At 28.9% G+C, this 22,673-nt stretch overlaps 2 protein-coding genes and 1 non-coding gene across 3 annotated transcripts; all 3 read right to left on the bottom strand.

The window, feature by feature from the left end:
• Nucleotides 1–10,236: 10,236 nt before the first annotated feature.
• On the bottom strand, nt 10,237–11,709 carry LOC123896516 (protein SENSITIVE TO PROTON RHIZOTOXICITY 2-like). The gene has a single exon (XM_045946892.1). The coding sequence runs from the start codon at nt 11,610–11,612 to the stop codon at nt 10,431–10,433; it is 1,182 nt and encodes a 393-aa protein (XP_045802848.1). The 5' UTR covers nt 11,613–11,709; the 3' UTR covers nt 10,237–10,430.
• A 4,196-nt stretch (nt 11,710–15,905) lies between these two features.
• TRNAV-UAC lies at nt 15,906–15,978 on the bottom strand. The gene has a single exon. It is a non-coding gene; the product is annotated as a tRNA-Val (tRNA).
• Nucleotides 15,979–21,079: 5,101 nt separating this feature from the next.
• On the bottom strand, nt 21,080–22,289 carry LOC123897666 (zinc finger protein ZAT5-like). The gene has a single exon (XM_045948387.1). It carries the CDS (start codon nt 22,160–22,162, stop codon nt 21,239–21,241), a length of 924 nt encoding a protein of 307 aa, XP_045804343.1. The 5' UTR covers nt 22,163–22,289; the 3' UTR covers nt 21,080–21,238.
• Between the last annotated feature and the right edge of the window lie 384 nt (nt 22,290–22,673).

Here is a 22,673-nt window from a genome sequence, read left to right as displayed (position 1 = left end):
ATAATTTTTTTAAATAGGCTAAACAGGCCTTAAAAGCCTATTTCATATTTAAATTTTTATTATTTTTTCAACATTAAGAAAAAGCTAATAAAATGATTAGCACAATAATTAAAAGTTAATAAAATAACAAATATGATTAAATAATAATATATTTTTGGCCATAAATGAATTAAATGCTTTATATGATTTTTCATTTTTTTTTGCATTATTACAAAAGGAATTGTTTTTGAAGTGCTATATATAGCAAGCAATTATATAGTCATTATTTTTGTTGACCGAAAATCATAAATTTACTCTAATAATTATTTTTGTACCAATTTCGTCAAAAACAAATTATTTTTGTACCAAAGCAATTGTTTTTAAATTTTTTTTTATGAAAGGAAGATTGCCAACTGCATATACTAATTAGGTATTATTGTCAGCTGGATATAATAATTTTTATGGTCTTCAAATTCAATTAAAAAAATATTTATGACAAACAATTCTACTGTTCATTACTTTTAAATAAATAATATTAAAATCGGCCCATTTTGCTTCTCAAATGTGAAATTTTTTCACACGGGGACATGAGATAAAATACTCCTGAAGAAAACAAATGTCTAAAGGAGAGAGATGACGATTAAGAACAAATATATTAACCGTTGGATTAGTTTTTGCATAATGACCTTTTTTTTTATGAAAATAAAAGAACAAATATATGAACATGTGAGTTTGGAACGGGGAGTGGAGTATCACTCTCCATTATGCCATTTCTCCTAAAAATCTCCAAAATTTGGATCTTTTATCATATTTAAATAAACTATTACATTAAATATAAAATTAATTTTACAAATAATTAAAAAAATCACAATATTAAAATTTTAATAATCCATATTTTTCATGTGTGAAAAAAAATGATCTATATTTTTCATAGAACATTAACCCGGGCGATAGCACGGGTAAGTTATACTAGTTTCTTGATTATAGCATACTTCTTGCCAAGACAATTGATTCAGGGCTTGATAGGTCTGAGTCTGGCCTACAATTTTTCTTCAGGCCTGAGCCTGGTCAGGCCTGGTCTACGGCCTATTAAATGTTATTTATTTTGGCCTGGCCTGAGTCTTTTTAAAGTCTGGCCTGACCTTGTAGTCTATTTAAAAGCCTGTGTTACATAAAAGTTTCTATATAATTTTTTTAAATAGGCTAAACAGGCCTTAAAAGCCTATTTCATATTTAAATTTTTATTATTTTTTCAACATTAAGAAAAAGCTAATAAAATGATTAGCACAATAATTAAAAGTTAATAAAATAACAAATATGATTAAATAATAATATATTTTTTCTTTGGCAAAAAAAAAATATAAATAATAATATTATATAAATAATAATAATTAAATATAAACAGGCTGGCCTATCAAGCTTTGCAACTTTAGTTTTTTCAAATATATCAAGCTTTACGGTTTCAACAACTACTCCTAAATATATGGAATTTACATGAGGGTATAATAGACAAAATATAACCTTAAATTATCAAAATGACAAGTAATTTGAAACAATTTTTTTTTTCTTCTAAAACGACAAGTAATTTGAAACGGAGGGAGTAACAAATTAGAAATTAATTTATCTCAAGTATAAAAATATTATAGATTAAGGTATCGTTTGACCTAGCATTTTTTCCTCTTATTTTTTCTTAAAAGTAAGAAGGTAGGCCAAACAATAATTTTTAAAAGCTATAGTAAAAAAAAAAAAACAGCTTCTATATTTTAAGAAAAGTTATGATATATTATCAAACATATCTTTCAACCCTATTATAATAAAAAACAACAAATTTTAAATTTTTTTTTATAAAAAAATAAAGATTTACCAAACAATTTGAATTTTAGTTAAAAAGCTATTATTTCTAATTTTATGGTTAAAAAAACTTTTACATCTAAAAAAAATTTGGTCAAACAGTACCTAATTAGAGTTTGATTTTTTTTTTTGTTAGAAATCGAATTAGACTGTCAAAAATTTGAGACGACTAAATAAGTGTTCTTTTTTGTTTTTTTCTTCAGGTAATTAAGATCTATTTCGTTTTGAAATAATTGATGGAAATAAGATAACAAATTTGATACTATAATTTAGGATATATAATTGATTATCTTTTAATTTATTTGAACAATATTTAGGATTGACCATAAAGGATATATATAAAATTTAAATCTAAACTAATTTTTTCGAAAAACAAAACAAACTAAACTTTCTTCTTATCCAAGAAATTCCAAGACGTACGAAACCGTATTTTCATCATGTATAAATAGGGCTGCATTCACTCATATTTAGAAGTTTACGAGATAAAAAAAGAAACAATCATGACTTCCTCATCCTCTACACAATCAGGTATGGTTTATAAAAATTAAAATTTTATAAGCAAAAATTAGCCTGCTTTGTGATTATATATTTTTGTTATGGAAACTCTAGTTTAGTTTATATTTTTTCGATGAGCAAAAATTGATATTAGGTGTAAAATTAAATTTTACATATTCGGTTTTTTAAAAGTAGAATTAAGTTTGTTTTCAGAATTAACTATAACATGAAGTTAGAAATTCTATAGGTTTTAGTTCTATATTTAACTTATTTTTGTGCTTATGCAAACGACTTATTTTTATGTATTACATCTTATTTTTTATTCAACATGCATGCTCAGAACCTGCTCGTTACTATTTTGGATTGTATCCACAATACCAAGTGGAGAATGAACACTTTCAAAGGATGAATTACAATATAAAGTTGCAACGTCCCAAGCTCAAGCCTACCGATCGATTAAATTTTCACATCAACATGATTTCGCGTTCCCTTGATTCTAACTCGGTTTGGCGCCTTAACACCTTACGTCATAATTATCAAGATGTGAGTTGCAAAAGATTTTTTCAAGAAGGTCAAGATTGGATGAATTCTATCTTGTTCCACCAAGATTTTCCCTCTGAATCACGCGAGGAGCTAGCTCAAAGGCTCGTGCCTGAAGTTCATGAATTGTTCGATTTCGATGAGAGTTTATTTGGTTCTGATCACGCTAATGGAGTTGGACCTTCTAATAATCTTAGGTTGTTCACTTTGCATCTTAGGGTTGTGGTGGAAATGTAGTTAGACATGCATATTTGATATTTAGTAGGCATTACTTTGCTTGGAGATTAAGAGCTTTTATTTTCCTTGTGTTAGTATTTGTTTAATTAGGTTTAACTATAAATAAATTTATAATTGAAGTAGATAAGTTATTTGGTATAACGATATTTCTTTCAGAAATTTCTCTTATCGAATCTTTCATATATGATCATGAAATTTCTCATATTTGATCATTATTATTACAAATATATTACAAATATATATCAACCTACATATGCAATTATTTTCTAGTGCTCTAATTAGTGTGATTAGGGGTGTGTTTGGTAGTCCAATAAGCTAGTTTATAATTTATTGGATTAGCTTATAAACTTGTTTGATAAAAATTGAGGTGTTTGGTAACAAACTTATCTAATTAACTTATAGTATTTTTTGAGATACTATGGGCCTGTTTGGATTCAACTTATTTTTGAGCTTATAAAAATAACTTATGCAAATAAATACATATTTATGTTAATTTTTAAGTTTTTGCTAACAAAAATTGTATTTTTAGAAGTTTTTTTTTAATCATAAACTAGGTACATATCCGTGCGTACGCACGGGACGCGCCTTCGGCGCGTTATATTGCATCGGGGAGTTAGGTCGTAAGGGGTCTTCGACGCGTTGCACGTGCCTTCGGCATGTTAAGAAGTTGGTTTCAACGAAGTTAATTTTATAAACAAAAAGAATTAGTTGATTTAAATTGTTGTGTTATAATTCATTGACACAACGATCAATTTAATTAGTTTATTAAAAAGTGTATTAGTGAAACAAAATTCAAAATATTGTTCCTTTACTAATAAATATGATCATGTTAAAAATATTATTTGTCTGCAATAATACTTAAAAGAATAAAGATTAATAAAATAATTTTGGTTAAGACAATTTTCCATAATATAAATAACTTCACGGGACTAAAAATAATGCATTCGACAATGTTATTGAATTTGGTAATAAATTTAAAAATTAAATTTTTTTTTAATAAATTTATCTTGGTTGAATAAGAAAATTAAAAAAGTTGTAATCAATTTCAAGGATTAAGATATCAATGACATAATACTATTGATAATTAAACAACAACAACACCTTATTTTTTGTATCATTTAAATTTCTTTTCCTGTATATAATAGTTAGTTAAATTTTTAGATCAACAATAACCTGTTTCTTGTTTACAATAGTTAGTTAAAATGTTTCATTGGAAAAATTTATTCACCGTATATAATAGTTAATTTAAAATTTTCATCGGCACGTACCTTGTTCCCCGTATATAATAGTTAATTTAAATTTTTCATCGACAACAACTTATTCCGTGTGAATAATAGTTACTTTAAATTTTTCATCAACAACAATTTGTTCCCTGTGTATAATAGTTAATTTAAATTTTTAATCAACAACAATTTGTTCTTCGTGTATGTTATTAAGTTTAAAATTTTAGCTTTTTACCCCCTGTAAAATATTAAGTTTAAAACATTGTCAAAACATAAAAATATTTGAAGTTTAAATTTATTTATTAGCGACAATTTTTTTTCCTCTATATAATAGTTATTTTAAATTTTTCTTCATAAACAACTTATTCCCCGTGCATGATATTAAGTTTAAAATTTTATTGTTTTCTCCCGTGTATGATATTAAGTCTAATACATTGTAAAAAGAATATTTTTAGTTAAAAAATTATTTGCAATATTTTGTTCCGTATTTGTCATGTGTATAATAGTTATTTTACAAAATTTACCAGGGAAAACTTGTGCCGCGTATAATAGATATTTTAGAATTTTATCAGGAACAATGTATCCCATGTATAAATTTATCAGTGAAAACGTGTCTCATGTATAATTAAGTAACTTGTTTCCCGTGTATAATATCTATTTAGATATTTCATCAAAATAACTTGCTTCCCATGTATAATAGTAGCTATTTAAATATTTGGATTAAAAAAATTATTTAGTCCAAATTTTAAATCAAATACATCAGATTCCTTTGATTAGGTTTCTCATATCTGTCAATACAGATTCCTTTGAAAATCTATTTCACATAAACATATTTAATAACTAATTATATTTACTTTTAAATATACTTATGAACTAATAAACGAATGTTTCTTTCATATTTAACATGATACTATAGAGAATTTGACTATATACGTCGTCATATTTCATTTCGAGTTTATAATAATGCATTTATATGTGAAAAACTAATATTGATTATATATGTTGACTTGCTCTATTTATAAAATAGATTGACCTGATATGTATGCTAAGCCATAGAGCCCTGTAGATCGATTGGGTCTATTTCTAACCGTACTTATTGAGAACAAATTCTCCATGTATATTAGTGTTTTTTTAAAAAAATATCAAAACATTAATTATTAGCTTTCTTCCTTACATAAGGTTGCCGCAAAAGGACAACATCCAGCTACAAACTTATGCTTAACTTTTTTTTTTTTTTTTTTTTTATGAAAACTTATGGTTGACTTGACAACTCAATATTCATCTCTTTAGATATCACAACTTTTTCATTTTAAATAAATACATAAATAACTACATCTTACAATAATAAACTAACTTTTTTTACAGAGATCAACATATGCAGGATTTGTAACTATAACAGAATTTTACTGAAACAACAACAATACAAAAAAGTTGAACAGGTAACACTGAAAGCAAATAAAAGGAAAAATTATATGACATTTTATCAAACACATGATGTGCTTATATAAATCTGAAACAAACAACATAAAATTGTAATAGGCAATTAAATTCTAACACAACAAATTCCAAGAAGAAGAAATCACAACTTTTACAGAGAGAGAGAGAGAGAGTCTTCGATTGAGTGTGAGAGAGAGCAAAAGAAAGAATGAAGAATGAGACGTGAGAACCCGTACGTGAGAAGAAAGAGAGGAAGTGTGAAGTAGATAATGAGAAATGAGAGATTTGAAAAAGTTAGATTTGACAAATCTAAAATTTGAAATTCAAAATAAAGTGAAAAAAATTGGGCAGTGTGAAAAATTTCAATTGGGCAGAGTGAATTTCTTTTTGTGAAATTCCATTATTGGCCTAAGTTTTGTTCTTGTACCAAAAAAGTATTAGTGTAATTAGTGAAGGACAAATAAGTCAAGGGTCGAAAAGTGCTCTTAGAATGAATGAGAGAATTTTATGCCAAATATTCCAAGTTTAACCTTCAATCAAAGAGAAAAAAAAACAAAAAGGGCTTAAAGGGCAAAACAGGTTTTTAAAGATCATCTTTCTTTCTTAGTTTATAGTAGACTACCTTGACAAAAGATATGATTATTAAAAAAAAAAACAAAAAAAAAAACCTTGACAAAAGATATATATAAAATTTAAATCCAAAGAATCTAATTAGTAAAAAAAAAAAATCCAAAGATTCTAAACTAATTTTTCGGAAGAAAAATAAAATAAAAGCTATCTTCTTGTCCAAGCAATTCCAAAACAAACCCTCTTCTCATCATGTATAAATAGGGCTGCATCCATATGAAAAACAAAAACACAAAAAAAGAGCACGCAAAAGAAATTTAAGAGATCATGACTTCCTCATTCTCTCCACAATCAGGTATGTTTTATATTAGACGTGTAAAATTAAATGTTACATATTTGGTTTTTTTTAAAAGTAAATTTGAGTTTGTTTTCAAATTTAACTATAACATGAAGTTAGAAATTGTATAGGGTTTTGGTTCTATATTTGATTTTACACTCAAATTTATTGTTCAACTCACTTTTATATGAATACGTGCAAATATGAATCATGCATGGTGTACCTTAAGGCATTGGAACCATTATTTTGATGTATAGAATTGCAAATAATTTTATTTTATGAATCATATGTACACATATCTTATTTTTTTATTTAACATGCTCAGAACCTGCACGTTACTATTATGGATTGTATCCACAATACCAAGAGGAATATGAACACCTTCAAAGCATGAATTACAATATAGAGGTGCAACGTCCCAAACTCAAGACTACCGATCAATTAAATTTTCAAATCAACGTTATTTCGCGTTCCGTTGATTCTAACTCGGTTTCGCGCCTTAACACCTTACTTCATAATCATCAAGAAGTTAGCTGCAAAAGATTCTTTCAAGAGGGTCAAGATTGGATTAAGTCTATCTTGTTTCACCAAGATTTTCCCTCTGAATCAATCGAGGAGCTAGCTCAGAGGCTCGTGCCTGAAGTTCATGAATTGTTCGATTTCGATGAGAAATTATTTGGTTCTGATTTCGCTAATGGAGCTGAACCTTCTGATAATCTTCAATTTACTTTGAGTCTTAAGGTTGTCGTGATGATATAAGTAGACATAACATCGTAGGTGTTATTTTGGAGAGATTAAGAGCTATTATTTTCCTTGTATTAATATTTTGGATTTGTTTAATTAGGTTTAACTAAAAATAAAATTTATAATAGATGTGTTATTTTTTTTTAATAAGACAAAGAGCATCTTGACATCAAGGGATAAAACAGGCTTCGCTCCCATCCTTATCTCTTATAGCATAATAGATATCTTTTGATATACGAATCTCTTATCTCTTATATTATAAGCTTGTATATACAAGAAAACCCTAAACCTAATTTGTTTTTCCTCCACTTTTATCTTGCAATTTTTATTAAAAAATAATATAATTTTTTCATGACTACGATTTGAACACGCGATCGTTCAGTGCAAGACAATATTTTCAACCACTATGACAAGTATACCAATTGTGATTAAAATCATGTGCAATAATTTATAAGCTCCATCGATTTTCATAGGAAAGATTTGATACAACAATTAAACACCATAAAATTACATTGCACAATTTAGACAATTAAAAACCGATAATTATAAATCTAGCAAATCATCAAATCATGCATTTTCTTAGTGTTTTATTTTTCGAAAAAATTTACATTTCTTTATCCTAATTCAATATTTTTTACTAATTAACTAAACATGTTAACCATTTTCTTAGTGTTTTATTTTATGGAAAGAAAAAAAAAATCATTAGACTTAAAAGTTACTTTTTTTTTAACTAAACATGCTAAGCAAAATATACTCTTTTTTTATGTCTTTCTTAACTTAAAAGTTTGTTCATGTTGAGGAGTATGGTTGATCGTATTACTACAAATATATATCAATGTGATATTTATGCAAATAGTAGTTGACTCCAGGTATATATCTACGTCACTATATTATACGAAAAAAATCAATGATTCACATTTGTTTCTTTTGCTAACAATGTATCTTAACCTTTCCGGATCAAAGAAGATTTTTTTCTGAAAGAGTTTTGGGTGTTGGCGATGGAGAAATTGAAGATGACAACGACGATGATTTAGAACTTGACATTCCATCAGATTTATTGATTCCAAATTCAGGTGATCCTCTTGTTTCAATCGTTGAAAGCACATATCCCCAACTTTTACAAAACATGAACGATATAACATGTTTCCAAAATAGAGCTATATTAGCTCCTAAAAATTCAATAGTCGACACAATAAATGATTATATGTTGGATTTAATTTCTGGTGAAGAAAAAACATATTTGAGTTATGATACTTCACTCGCAAAGAATATAGATGGTCAAACAGTGGATGATGTTCATACTCTTGAATTTTTGAACACGATTTCTACGTCGGGACTCCCAAATCACAAGTTGAGACTTAAAGTTGGAGTTCCTGTTATGCTATTAAGGAATTTGAATCAAAAAATTTGATTATGCAATGGAACAAGACTTATTATTACAAGATTGGGAAAACGTGCTCTTGAAGAAAAAATTATTTTAGGAAATAATATTAGTGATCAGGTTTTCATACCTAGATTTTCTCTGATACCATCTGACGTAAGAATCATTTTTAAATTTCAACGGAGATAATTTACTTTAATGATTTCTTTGCAATGACTATTAATAAGAGTTAGGGACAATCTTTAAAGCATATTGGGATATATCTTCCGTCGCCAGTGTTTTCACATGGTCAGCTGTATGTTGCGATTTCAAGAGTTACTTCTAGAGAAGGATTAAAAATATTGATCATCGACGATGACGGCGAAAATACGACTAAGATTTCGAATGCGGTCTATAAAGAAACCTTTCGTAATATACCTTCCTTTGTATGAATATTTATCCAAAATTATTGTTGAACTATCGTTTAATGTTACTCAAAAAATTTCATATACCTTATATTATTGCAATCATCATATCGTAATTTATAATTACATATCTTACGGCTAATTAGACTCGTGCTGATATGTTCTAGTTCTTATGATTAAAGTAAATAAGTTATTTGGTAACGATATTTCTCTTAAAAAAAATTCTCTCAAGGAATCTCTAATACATTATATTTGATCAAGAATTTACTGCACCAACAAGTAATACACTAAATTGAAAATTTTATTTTTATTTCAAATAAATCTCAAACTCGTGTATACTTTCCTCCAAATCACAAATGTTAGTACCAAAAAAGTCACATTGAGCCAACAAAGGCTGGTTCAATTAGTTAGATGTTAGTTCATATCTCACAAGAACGTGACTCGTGAGTCCAATTTTCACTGTCAATGTGAAAACCTTACTAATGGATAATTTATAATTATTTATGTTAGTGCACTCTGAACTTTGATGCATGTTCTAACGAGTCGCTGTGATCCAATTTACCCGAACAAATAAAGAAGATTCCCATTCCGTAGTTATTAAGAAGATCACGAATACCTTTTGGAGGAAGATCTAAGTTTAGTGAAAAAATTTGCACATTGATTTCTCTCTCTAAATGTGTGATATAGAGATTTGAGAGAGTAACTATTTTATATATTTGATCAACACAACGTGAATATAATACTTTGTTGTAAAAATTGGACCTACTCACAATAATAAATCACATATAAATTTAAATGACTCAAACAAATATTATAGATCTAATTTTGTGAGTGTAGTAGTTTGATGTCAACCGCATAGTAAACAACAACGAAATCATACCTGTAAAATTGTAAACCATGATACAATACCTGAGGCGTGCTGATCGCACTGTCCTCCTTAAGGATATATCCGCCTCATAAGCGCAAATCCCCAGATTCAACAGGTCATTCCCAGATAAGTTCAACGATACCTTTGATGAAGTATATAAGGGATATCATACCTTTGATGAAGTATATTTTGTTACATTTATATAAATATCATTGATTTTTTTACATAAAACATAAATATAATATTGTTGTGAAGCTGGGAGAGCACTCTTCATGATCTATTCATAAATTATAAATACATAAAAATATAAATTGGAACCAACATAGATATAGATCAACCTACATATATGCCATTATTTTCTAGTGCTCTAATTTGTGTGAGTACTATATGACAAACCATTGATAACTGGATGATGTCCCACAAACAAACCAACATGCCCTATAAGCTTATCTTTCCTAGAAAAGGTAGTGCCACATGAGCATTGCCACCTAAGATCACCACAATGTTTCTCATGTGTCCTCAAATCAGAAAGCACTGAAAATTGCTTCAAATTACACCTCTTGCACACATACATTTTAGGACAATGACTTCTCTTGTAATGATTCTTAGCACAAATCAATGATTTCAATGGTTGAAACTTGGCATGTTTTTGATTCCATCTACACCCTTCTTGAGGACATGAATATTTCTTATTTTTCATACTCATCAAATAATCACTATTGCTCTTATTAATTGGATTGCTCAATGCTGCACTACTTTTGTATTCATCACCATGAGCTCTCATATGCATCCTTAAATTTGCATCCCTTTTAAACCCTTTACCACAAACTTGACAATAATGTGTGTACTTAGCTAATAAATCCGTCGCGTCCAATTCAACTATATCTTCGCTACATTCTACTCCAGTCCGAGCATTAGACGGCCCAAATTTTAGACTTGTATCACCGCGATCACAATTGTTCTTCGTTAAAATATCTTCATTAGAACCTTTTATACTATTATTGGTTTCACTAATTTCATGACCAAACTTTTGATCATCAATATCATGCTCTAGCTTATATCTTTCACCAAACCAATCCAATGCTTGTGACTCATTATTAGAATCTAATAAGCTTTGACCTCTAAGATCTATGTTTGTATTATTGTTGCCAAAACTTGATTGAATATTATTAGATTGTTGCTTTTGAAATTCTTGGTTTGTGCATGTAGTAGAATTATTACCTTGAGGGAAATTACCAAGAGCTATTTGTTGGCAAGTGAACATGATTGATGTGGAAGTTACTATGATTTCTTGTATTGTGGAATTCATGTTGGATATAGCCATTGAATTAGTTGATGAGTCTTGTTGATTTGGGGAGAGAATAACACCTACAAGATTTTGCACTTGATTGAATTTTTCTTTGAGAATAGAGAGATTGAAGAGGAGAGAATTAGAGGGTGATCCTGAAATTCCTTCCATGGAATTTGGTAATGGCATCAAATCTTCTATGACCATAGGAAACATTTGCATGCCTTGATTTCCAATTTCAAAGCTTGGAGGTGTGGTCATATTGTTCTTCAATGCTAATTTGTAGCTAAAGCTAATAAGTTGAATTTTGTGAAGGTTAATGGAATTAATTGAGTTTATTTGGTTCAAAGAAATTTAGGTTATGTATATATTGAGAGTATATAATTAATATGGTAAGTTTTTCTTTATATATATGATGATGAAGTCAACTAGGAGTTGAAGTTGTAGCTTCCCCACTTAATACCTCCCTTGCATGTACCTATATTTCATAGTGAGACAACATTTCTTCATTTAAAATTGAAAAGAAGATGCAAGTAATAGAAATTAAAGAATCTATGATTCAAGAATAAATAAATGAATCAATCAAGCATATGCTTTGAGTATCTTGGACATGATCAACCCCACAAAATCATCAAATGTATGGTTAGTGTAGGCTTTTAATTTTTCTTTGATAAATCTCTCGAGTCTAGGGCGCACATGTTAAAGAGTGAACTCCTATCGTGAAGCAAATTGTTATGTGGATATTTTAACTAGTATGAATTGTGAATATGAGTCTCTTTTGATTATTTATCGAGTTATTTTTGTTTTTTTTATGCGGATTTGTTGGAAATTTTCAACCCTAGACTAATTGTAGCTTAATTTCCTTTATTTTCGCTTCAATCTTCATTATTTTTTTTTTTTTAAAAAAAAAAAACACTACCAGGTAGAATTTTTTGATTAATTCGATAGTGTAAAACTAGATCTCAAATTCTCAACACTCTTATATCATTTTGAAATTTTGTATACTTGTAAGTTGTAACGTGTAGAAATTTTATAAACTCTTTTTTTTTACAAGAAATTTTATAAACTCCATTTAGGTCATATATGAAGAGTGTGTTTGAGAATTTTATCTTCAAACATTAGCTTAGGATTCTAGATGTTGATTATGATAGGTTGCTTAATATAAACCTGTCATAAAAAATGTTACTTAGTATAAAATTCTTTTATGTTTCTCTTATCTTAATCTCTCATTCAGAAGAAAGAAATACTAATATTTTTGTCATGCGCACACTTCACTGTCCTTAATTTTTTTTATTCTTAAAATCTATATATTTAATATAGACGCATGGTTCATTGGTTTGACACATTCAGATAAAGAATCTTACTAAAAATTGCATCATGTTTATTGCTTGAAAAAGAAAAAAAAATAGTACATATGAAAATAAACATCATGGTGGCATGACATGACATGAGCTGATTCAGGCCTACAAGAAATGAGTCAAAACTCATGCGGCCTTTCTTTCCTCCACTTACAATCTAGCCCAACCAATTATTCATTTTAGTCCATGTCATTTTCTATTTTTTATATACAAGTTTTTTCATTTTTATAGAAAAAAGATTTCATGCAATCTAGTTGGATTTCAAGTGTGAGTGGTTAAGTCTCATAACGACTATATGTGAGAATAATGTTGAATTTATAAGATAGTTGACCCCTTAACTTAATGCCTTAAGATTTTGGGTGGAGATGTGGATCTCTCTCTCTCTCTTGTGATCTTGGAGCATTGTCCCCATTGTTTCATCCGAGCTCCCCCGAACTCCCAAACAGCTTAGCTCAGTTGGTAGTTCACATTTTATATGCAGGAGTCAGAGTTCGAACTTTGGACGCTCAACTTATTCATCTTAGTGTGATGATGTGATCCATAAGTTTTTAAGAATTTAAAATTGATTTTCAAAAAAAAAAAATTACTTAAAATTGATGTGACACATTATTTAGAGAATTTCTTTTACCGCCCTATCTATTTCTCGTGCGTTTTACATGTTTCTATTTTTATCTTAAATAGCAGACAGAAATATTTTAGTAAATTTTTAGGGCGCGTGAAAAAATAGGTAGGACGGCAAGAAATTCTCCATTATTTTTAGGCTTAAAATATCACATTAGTCCCTGTATGTTCCTGTTTTCTTGGTTTTAGTCCCTATATGTTTTTTTTTTAAAAAAAATCCCTACATATCCAATTCATTTTGGTTTTCGTCCCTCCTGTCTCAAAAATGCTGACGTGGCTAATGACGTGACATGTGGCATGCTGGCGTGGTACCAAAACCAAAACAAAATTATTAATGAATGACCAAAACCAAAAAAATAAAATCCCTAAAAAAAACAATTTTTTAATGTTCTTTACTTTTAAAAAAACCAATTTTTTTTCAAATAAAAAGCAAAATTTAATATATATATATATATATATATATATATATATATATATATATATATATATATATATATATATAAGAGTGCTAAAATTTAAAATCCATAAGCCTATAGTGTAAAAACTTGCTCACAGTGTGCTAAAATTGGTTTAGAACATGCTAAAAAATCCGGCTATAATAACAATGTGCTAAAAATAGCACATCAACTTAGGCTCCGTTTGAATTAGCTTATTTTTTAAAGTGTATTTTTGCACCTTATTTTCCTATTATACCCTTATTTTAATTCACCAATATAATTTTTTTTCACACACTTTCTCTTTCCAATATAAATTTAATATGTTATGCACCAAAAAAAATAAAATATAAAATATATTTTTCAAATATATATTAAATCTTTTTCGGTTTCAACAACTACTCCTAAATATTTGTAATTTACATGAGGGTATAATAGACAAAATATAACCTTAAATTGTCAAAAACACAAGTAATTTGAAAAAGAATAAAATTTTGTAAAACGAAGGGAGTATTATAAGTTTGTCAAGGTAGTTTATGATAAAATAGCTTATAAAAATACAATTTTCACTAGTGTGAACTTATAAAATAGCATAAAACCTAATTTATATTGCATAAGCTGTTTGCATAAGCTCAAAAATAAGCTAATCCAAAAGGCGCCTTAATATTGCACAAACAAATAACAAGTGACCATTAAGACACTAAAAAGTTGAACCCACTTGGGTTGGTGCATTGGTATTGGCTTGGGACCTGAGAGTGTGCTCCTCTTGAGGTCTGAGGTTCGATTATCTCTGGTGCCAATTTGGGTGGGCTAATTTAGCTTCTTCAAAAAAAAAAAGACACTAAAAAGTTGTTAATAATATAACTTGTCTTATATAAAATAATTGGTTTTTTTAATTTATTTTTAAAATTTAAAAACGTTAAAGTAAAAAGAATTTTTTTTTTGTTTTTTGGGATTTTAAACTTTATTTTTTGGTTTTGGTCCTTCAATAAGTAATATTTTTTTTGGTTTTGCTCCTTCATTTGTCACGTCAGCATGTCACATGTCACGCCGTTAGCCACGTCAGCATTTTTGAGATGGAAGGGACGAAAACCAAAAGAAATTAAACATGCAGGGAGTGTTTAAAAAAAAAAAAAACATAGAGAGACTAAAACAAAAAAATGGAAACATAAAAGAATTAATGTGATATGTAAGCCTTATTTTTTTTTTTTTAAGTCTAGTTAATTAGCCGAAGGCGGATTGCATGACTGGCCAGTCTCTATAGTAATTTATTTTTGGTACATGATAGGAATTTATTATATAGTCTTATATAATTTCGTTTTCGTTTTATTTTTCTCTATTTTGTTCATGTTTCACAGGTTTTGGATTTCAATTCTACTAACTTTTTGACTAAAATAATTTAATCAATTTTTATGTCTCTCTTGAGAGTCTCTACCGTACTTTAAATTACTGTGATCATTGAGAATGAGATAATTATGACAAAAAAGGAAATGTATATTTTTTACTTACTTATGAGGTTATAACTTAACCACCATAAATAACAGTTCCGTGAATTTAATTCAGTTGGTAGAGACATTGTATTATATATGTAGGAGCCGGGGTTCGAACCCCGTCATTTCATTTATCAACCTTCTTAAGGGTGATATTTCTAGTCACTAAGTTACTTGAAAAAAAATAAATCTAGTGGATGAAGCAAATTTGTATAAATTGAAAAAATAGGAAAACTAAATAGAGTGAAAAAGATTACAAAATAAAAATCATGTAAGCACTAAACAAGATAAGAAGGATGCATGATTCAAAAAAAAAAAAAGAGCACTAAACATGGAACTCTTGTTGCTGTTTGGTGGTGCAGTGATAAATTAGAATCATTATGATTATGATGTTCATTCAAATTTTAATGTTAGATAACAGCTTAAACCAAAATGTGCTAAATTAAACTAGTTAACATATTTACAGCTAATTAATGAATTTTAATATTAAAAGACTTTAATAATTAAACCAGATCACATATTTATAGAGTAGAAGTTTTTAATATTTAAGTGTAAAAAATAATTTCTTAGGACATCAATAAATGAATTAATAAACAAATTAGTTTCCCCATTTTGGAAAGAAAAATAAAATTGAACAAAAGAAAGTTTTAATGTTGCTGCCCAGGATCGAACTGGAGACCTTCAGTGTGTAAGACTGACGTGATAACCACTACACCACAGCAACTTGTTGTGAATATCTCCTTTAATCGATATATATTACATAACCCTTCATTTTTGGCAATTTTATATTTGTTGAATAAATGTTTGGCAATGTTAAACCAATGATATATATAATCAAAAATAGATAACATAATTATCCAAAAAAAAGATAACATAAAATAGTGCAAAATTAGATAGAGCAATAAAGTGTTCATTCACCAAATACCAAACCCAATTTACTAAGAATGAATAGTTAGTTATGATATTATGGAATCAAATCGTTTTGATGGTCAATTTATTGGATAGAGGATTAGGAAAGTGGAACAATTAATCTGTTGAAAGAAATTTTTTTGATACTAGTAACATAAATAGAATGTGAAAGCAAGCCAATGCCCAATTTTTTGGTGATGGGCTAGCTAGTTAGTAGGGACAATAAGCCACATAGTAAACCAACTTATGAATTAATTTGAGGTGTTGTTTGTCTTTATCTCCAAACCATGAACTTAGGTAGGTATACAAAGAAATAAATACTACCTTGTTGAAAACAAAAGGGATGATGGCCACACAAATGCATGCTTCAGTGTAGTTGAGTTTCCTACACACAATAAGATATACTTTCAATTGCAGCCAAGTGTCACGGTTTGGAAGGCACACAAAAAATCAAATTTGATCTGCTAAAAATTAATAATAGACTGAACATGATAATTTTTGTTGTACTATGTTCGATTATCCAATGTGTGGAACTTTTACTCATTTTTTACGGTAACAATCTTCTCGTCAAGTGTTAGTGTAGTTCTATCTATTCATCTCGATATGGTTTCCCTCAAGTTCAATTTTTTTCATCTACAATACATATACACTAGAACCACAAATGGCACCAATATGATTGTTAGAAAGACTTTCAATATAAGGAATTAACCATCTGAAATTGGACTAAAAACAATCATACAAGTAAATTTGGATATCACATAAACATTAGATATATGAATTCAGTTATTTATATATTGCTCAATATCTATTTACATTAAATATAAAACTTTTACTCACACTTAATACACCGAGCAACAACCATTGAGTCTAAATTACCACAACATCGAGAATAGTCCCCCGACATGCCTCAAACAAGATTATCAGTCGCAATGAGAACTTAACAAAAATTAAAAATAAATATTGACTCAAGATGCCGACCATTATTATAGTTTATTTTTTCCCAATAAATAGTAAAAACATTCAATACAGCATTATCTTTATATATATCCACCTTCCATAAATGGTTGCAAAAAGGCCTAACAAACATACATTTACAAAAGAAAATGTTCCCAAATCTCCAAACTATACAAAATACTTGTGGCACACACTCTAAAGCCCCGTGAGACACACCTCTAAACACCCATTTAATTAGATGAAAATTTGAAAAATAATAGCATCAAGTGCTACTAACCACCATTATATACTACTCCACTAGTAATTGAGTTGACCATGGCTATTTGGAGCACGCAAAGCACCAAACTCAAAACTATGATCAATACACAATGAGAAGAAAAGTCATAAAAGATACTCTCTTGGATCTCAAATATAAAAAAACACATACCAAAACCTCCATCATTGAGAATTTTTGACAATTTATTTTATGAAATAGGGATGATCATAATTGTCCCTTTGATCCTTAAGGAAAACAAAAAGAAAAAAGAAAACATCAAAATCAAGACAATTATCGGATGTTGTTACTTTTTTCTTATAATTTTTTTAAAAAAATATGTTCACTAATAGTAAAAAAAAACCACACTAAATGAGTTTTTTTTTATTTTTTGAAGACCACACTAAATGAGTTAAAAAGGTCTTTTAAGCAATAAATATACCTTAAAATTATGACGTTTTCTTATAAGACCAAAATAATCTCCAAATTATTCAAAAAAAAAAAAAAGAAATCCAAATTAATTTCTCATAATAAGAATCAGAGATAATAATATTGCACACGAAAGATACCACTACAGGAGTTTAACACAAATGGTTGGCAAGATCGGCCATCCACTAGGACAAGCGGGCATTCGGCTCCAAGTCTCTAAAAAATAGGGGTCTCAAATTTTCTTTTCTTTTGGAAGAGAGTAATAGAGAAACACGAACTTCCTAAGCTAATGTGTATGAGTATTGTAACGCAAAGCATACTATTTTTTTCCGACATATATAATTAATGTCACTACAAACTTAGTTAAATTCACGAAAATAAGATAAATTTATTTCTACTAAAAAAAATTGCACAAAAAGATACAAACTGATATGGGGTGTGTCCTTACATTATGGCGAAGTTAATGGAATTATTGTTGATATATTGAAGAAATTAATGTTCAATTAAATACATACAGATAGACTAGAGAGTTGAGTGACCAGAAATTAGGATAGGCCTAACAAAGCAAGCAAAGCAACAATTCATTATTATATTATGTTTAAGTTCCTTTTAGAGTATGATAAGAATATTATTTTTTTAAGCAAAAGAATATTATTTAGAATATATAATATTAATTAATTTTATACACCATAAAGTTAGAATACGTAATGGGAGGTTGCACAACATGGTTGGAACATCTCAACCTACATGTGCTAATGTCAATGACATGATCACTAATCACTTCTCTCTCCTATTTTTTCTTATACATTCGGACACCTCACGCAATGTATATGTGTCCACATGCTTAGCTCACCAGCATTCACCAAAACGTGCACATAACTAACTTTATATAACTCAGCGTCAGACACATACATCAAATACGACACAACACTGATAATAATACATCGACAATAATACTTATTTTAAGAAATAAAATTAGACACAAGAAATATGTCCAATATATATTGACACTAACATGTATCAGACACCAGATATATATCAATGAGACGAGTTAGTTAGTGCTCCAGGTGTCACTACTAGTGTGCAAGTGACTTAAAACTAGTGTTTATCCTACATGTTGACAAATATGCCCTTGTCTTTTGGGTAAGACAAAATAAGTCCATTTTTGTATATTATTCTCTATTTTGTTATTTTTCATGGAAGAGAAAAAAGTAGAAATGTTTTCATGTGTGATGTCTTTATCTCATCTTCATTATGTGAACAACATAAATAAGAGTGGAAGCTAATAACTAGAAACTAAAAAGTGAGATAAAGAGTATGGTTGATGGGTCCAATGGAAAATAGTGGACCATAGTAAAGCTTCCATAAATATTCAAATGTTTGTGGTGTGAGAGTCAGCACTCAGCAGTATCTTTCTTGGGAGCATCAATTTTGTATGGGCTTGCAACTTCCACTAATAGATAATCCCAAAGCTACATACTATATCATGTTATTATTCAATTTAATTACTTTATAAAATATCAATAAATTTCTTATAAATTAGAAATAGGGTTTTATAACTTTCTTATAATTTTTTTTGGGTAAAATATGTTTTCAGTCCCTACTTTTGTATTGAGTTTTGATTTTCGTCCCAATATTTAAAATCACTCGTTTTCATCCTCAATTAGTCAGTTTTGGTTTTAGTTCTAAATATTAAGTCAACTAACAGTTGACTAATGGAAGTCCACATGGCACTACCACATTGGATTATGTTTACATGTGGCATCATAAGTGGACTGCCAAGTCTGATTTTTTTCCAAAAAAAATTACATTTTTTTTTAAAAAAAATTATTCAATATTTACTTTTCTTTACTATTATTTTTTTAAAATTTTTAAGATAAGGGTAATTTCGTTATGGTTGTAATTTATTTGGACTTTGATGAACATGTTAATGTAGTTTGTAATAACATGAACTTGATAATAGAAAAAAAAAAGCAACGTTTGTTTTAAATCTTTTTTATTTTAAAAAAATATCTGTGAAAGAAAATCGGTGAAAAATGAAAGTTTGAAAAGACTAAATTGATAGTTCACTTTTATTTTTAAACTAATAAAAAAAAAATGAAATGGAGAGAGATGCATGATACATGAGTCCTAGGAAAAGCTTCATCGAATAATTGAAGATAAGTATTAAATAATTTATTTATTTTTTAAAAAAAATTGCAAAAAAAATTTTAAAAAAATCTGATGTGACATTCCACGTAAGATGCAACATGTCAACAAATCTAACATGACAGCGTCACGTGGACTTTTGTTAGTCAACTGTTAGTTGACTTAACATTTAGGACTAAAAACAAAATTGACAATTAATTGAGGACGAAAACGAGTGATTTTAAAGTATAGGGACGAAAATCAAAACTCAATATAAAAGTATGGACCGAAAATATATTTTACCGTAATTTTTTTCTCTAATTTTGTTTTATTTTAAATACAGTGACAACATTTTGGTTAATTAGGTGCAACTCATCCATGACTATGAGCTTAAAGTTTAGCTTAAACTAAACAATTATACTACATATAGAATGGATGGTGGTGGAGTGGACCAAAAATATTGTACTCATAAATAGCTTTCTAGTGGATTATGACGAATAGTTAGGGATACATAAGCCAATGGTATTTTAAGATAATTCGGTGTGCAAATTGATAATTGCAAAGTGACATTTTCCAAACCAAGATTTTTATTTCTTGTATTTTTAAATAATAAAAAAAATGCTAACTCTGTTAAAAAAAATGCTAATTAATCTTTATTTTGAACAATAAATAATTTAGTATGTGAGTTTGTGAGTGTGGTAGTAGTAGAGTGAGTGAGAAACTAAGAAAGATATAGGGAGTGAAAGGGAAAGAGATTTTTTATAAGCTTTATTAAAATAATAATGATAAATTTGAAAGCCACAAAAAAGATACATATTCGAACTATGACTTGTTTGGTTGTGGTGGTGGTGGTGCAACCAAACCCTAATCATGCCCATCCATTTCACCACTCTATCTATCTCACCCATTTCTTTAATCTTACACAAAAGAAACAGCCAAACAAAAACTAAGATATATATAACAAACAAACCAAAAAAAATTAAAATTTGTATTTTTTTTAAAATAAATAAATAAAGATACTCCATAACATATGACTCACTTTTCATGAATGAAAGGCAACTACACTAACCACTTACTTACTCAAAGTATTCCAAAAACTTCAACAAGTAGATCAACCAAATAGAAAGGAAAAAAAAAATATTATTCATAAATTAAAAAAAAAATTCCAATGAATCGATAATTTCGAATAATTGTAAATTAAAATAAAGCTAACAACAATAATAATGATAATAATCATAATTAATTCACAATGATCATAGTTGATCAAATTAAATAAAATATAATTCCCTCTCCCTCTTCATCCCAAGCTGGCCTAATAATGGCACCCCACCATCGCCGGAAACTGAAACGTCGAATCCGAGATATCTTCCTCCGGTGCCGGAAAATTAAGATCCAATTCTAGAATATTTCTAGACTTAACATGAACAGCTTCAAAAGCTACAACGTTGTTGTTTTTGTTGTTACTTTTATCAATAGAAGCTCTATGTCTCCTCATGTGACCACCCAATGCTTGACCTGAGGTGAATTCCGCGCCGCAAATCGAACATTCATGAATCTTATTGAGCTTATTGGGCTTGAAATTAATATTAACACCACACCTTAATTCAAGCGAAACTGGAGGAACAAGAGGATTGATAGTAGTAATATTCTTGGTGTGGATTTTGTTGTTTTCTTCTTCAAATTCACCGGTTGTGGTAACGATTTGTCGCGGTTGCGAAGGTGAAGATTGTTTTTCTTCTTTCATCTTTGGTTTCTTGTGACTTGCTCTATGTCCACCCAACGCTTGAAATGAATGAAAAAAACGGTTACAAGTTTTGCACTCATAACTTTCAAAACCGTTTTTTGTTGCTTTTTCAGTTGTTGCTATCTTGTTATAACCGTCCATTTGTTGCTGTTGGTGTTTGTTATCATAGTGGTGGCTCTGAGCACGTCGATATTGATTCTCTTCTCCTCCTCCTCCTCCTCCTCCTTCTCCCGTTCTTCCTTGGGCTAGGAGAATCAAACAATTAGCCATATCCGCTTCCTCTTCTTGTTCAGTGTCATCGAAGGTGGTGGATGAAAAAGATCCACCACCTCCAGTGGCACTCGAACAGCTTGATGTCACCGTGGTAGTTGCCACGGTGCAAGGTGACAACTGTCTCAACCGTTTTGTTCGCTTCCCTTTGATGAGATGACTTGCATCATTACCATGTTCCTTTGTGCTTAGAATTCCTTCCATGTCCATTTTAGACAACATCCTAAAAATTTCAATTTAATTTAACAATATGAATATGAAAGGTATAAGATAGTAGTAGAGAATAGGAAGAAAGAGACACACACACAAGTGTGTAATTTATATATGAATTATGTGAAGTGTGTGAAGTGTGAATAGATGATTATATGTATTTATATATATTGGTATATAGTGAATGAATTGAATGGCACCCAAAATCTTCCTTGCTTTTTTTCCAACCTTGGAAATGTTACTAGCAAGAAATTAAAGTTCTTTCGTTTTTATTCACGCGCTTCTTATGGAGAGTGGTTTCACGCGTCAATCATAACCACACTTTTTTGCTTCTTTTTTCTGTTTTATTGCTGCCACACTCCTTATACTATTGCTTAGTGTAGTGTTTACTTTTTAATGAAATAATTTAATTTAATTTTTTGTGATTATTTTTAGTTAGTTCGTGACTAGCACACTGTATTATTGGCATGAAGTGATTGTAAATTTGTAATGCATGAGTATGATTCATCAATGATTAAACATG

Source organism: Trifolium pratense, linkage group LG7 (genome assembly GCF_020283565.1).
Source record: "Trifolium pratense cultivar HEN17-A07 linkage group LG7, ARS_RC_1.1, whole genome shotgun sequence".
Lineage (NCBI taxonomy): Eukaryota > Viridiplantae > Streptophyta > Magnoliopsida > Fabales > Fabaceae > Trifolium > Trifolium pratense.
This window is presented reverse-complemented; position numbering and strand designations above follow the sequence as displayed.

Excerpts from the sequence above, each read along its gene's own strand:
- LOC123897666 (XM_045948387.1), bottom strand. The coding sequence starts at position 22,162 with ATGTTGTCTAAAATGGACATGGAAGGAATTCTAAGCACAAAGGAACAT.
- LOC123896516 (XM_045946892.1), bottom strand. The coding sequence starts at position 11,612 with ATGACCACACCTCCAAGCTTTGAAATTGGAAATCAAGGCATGCAAATG.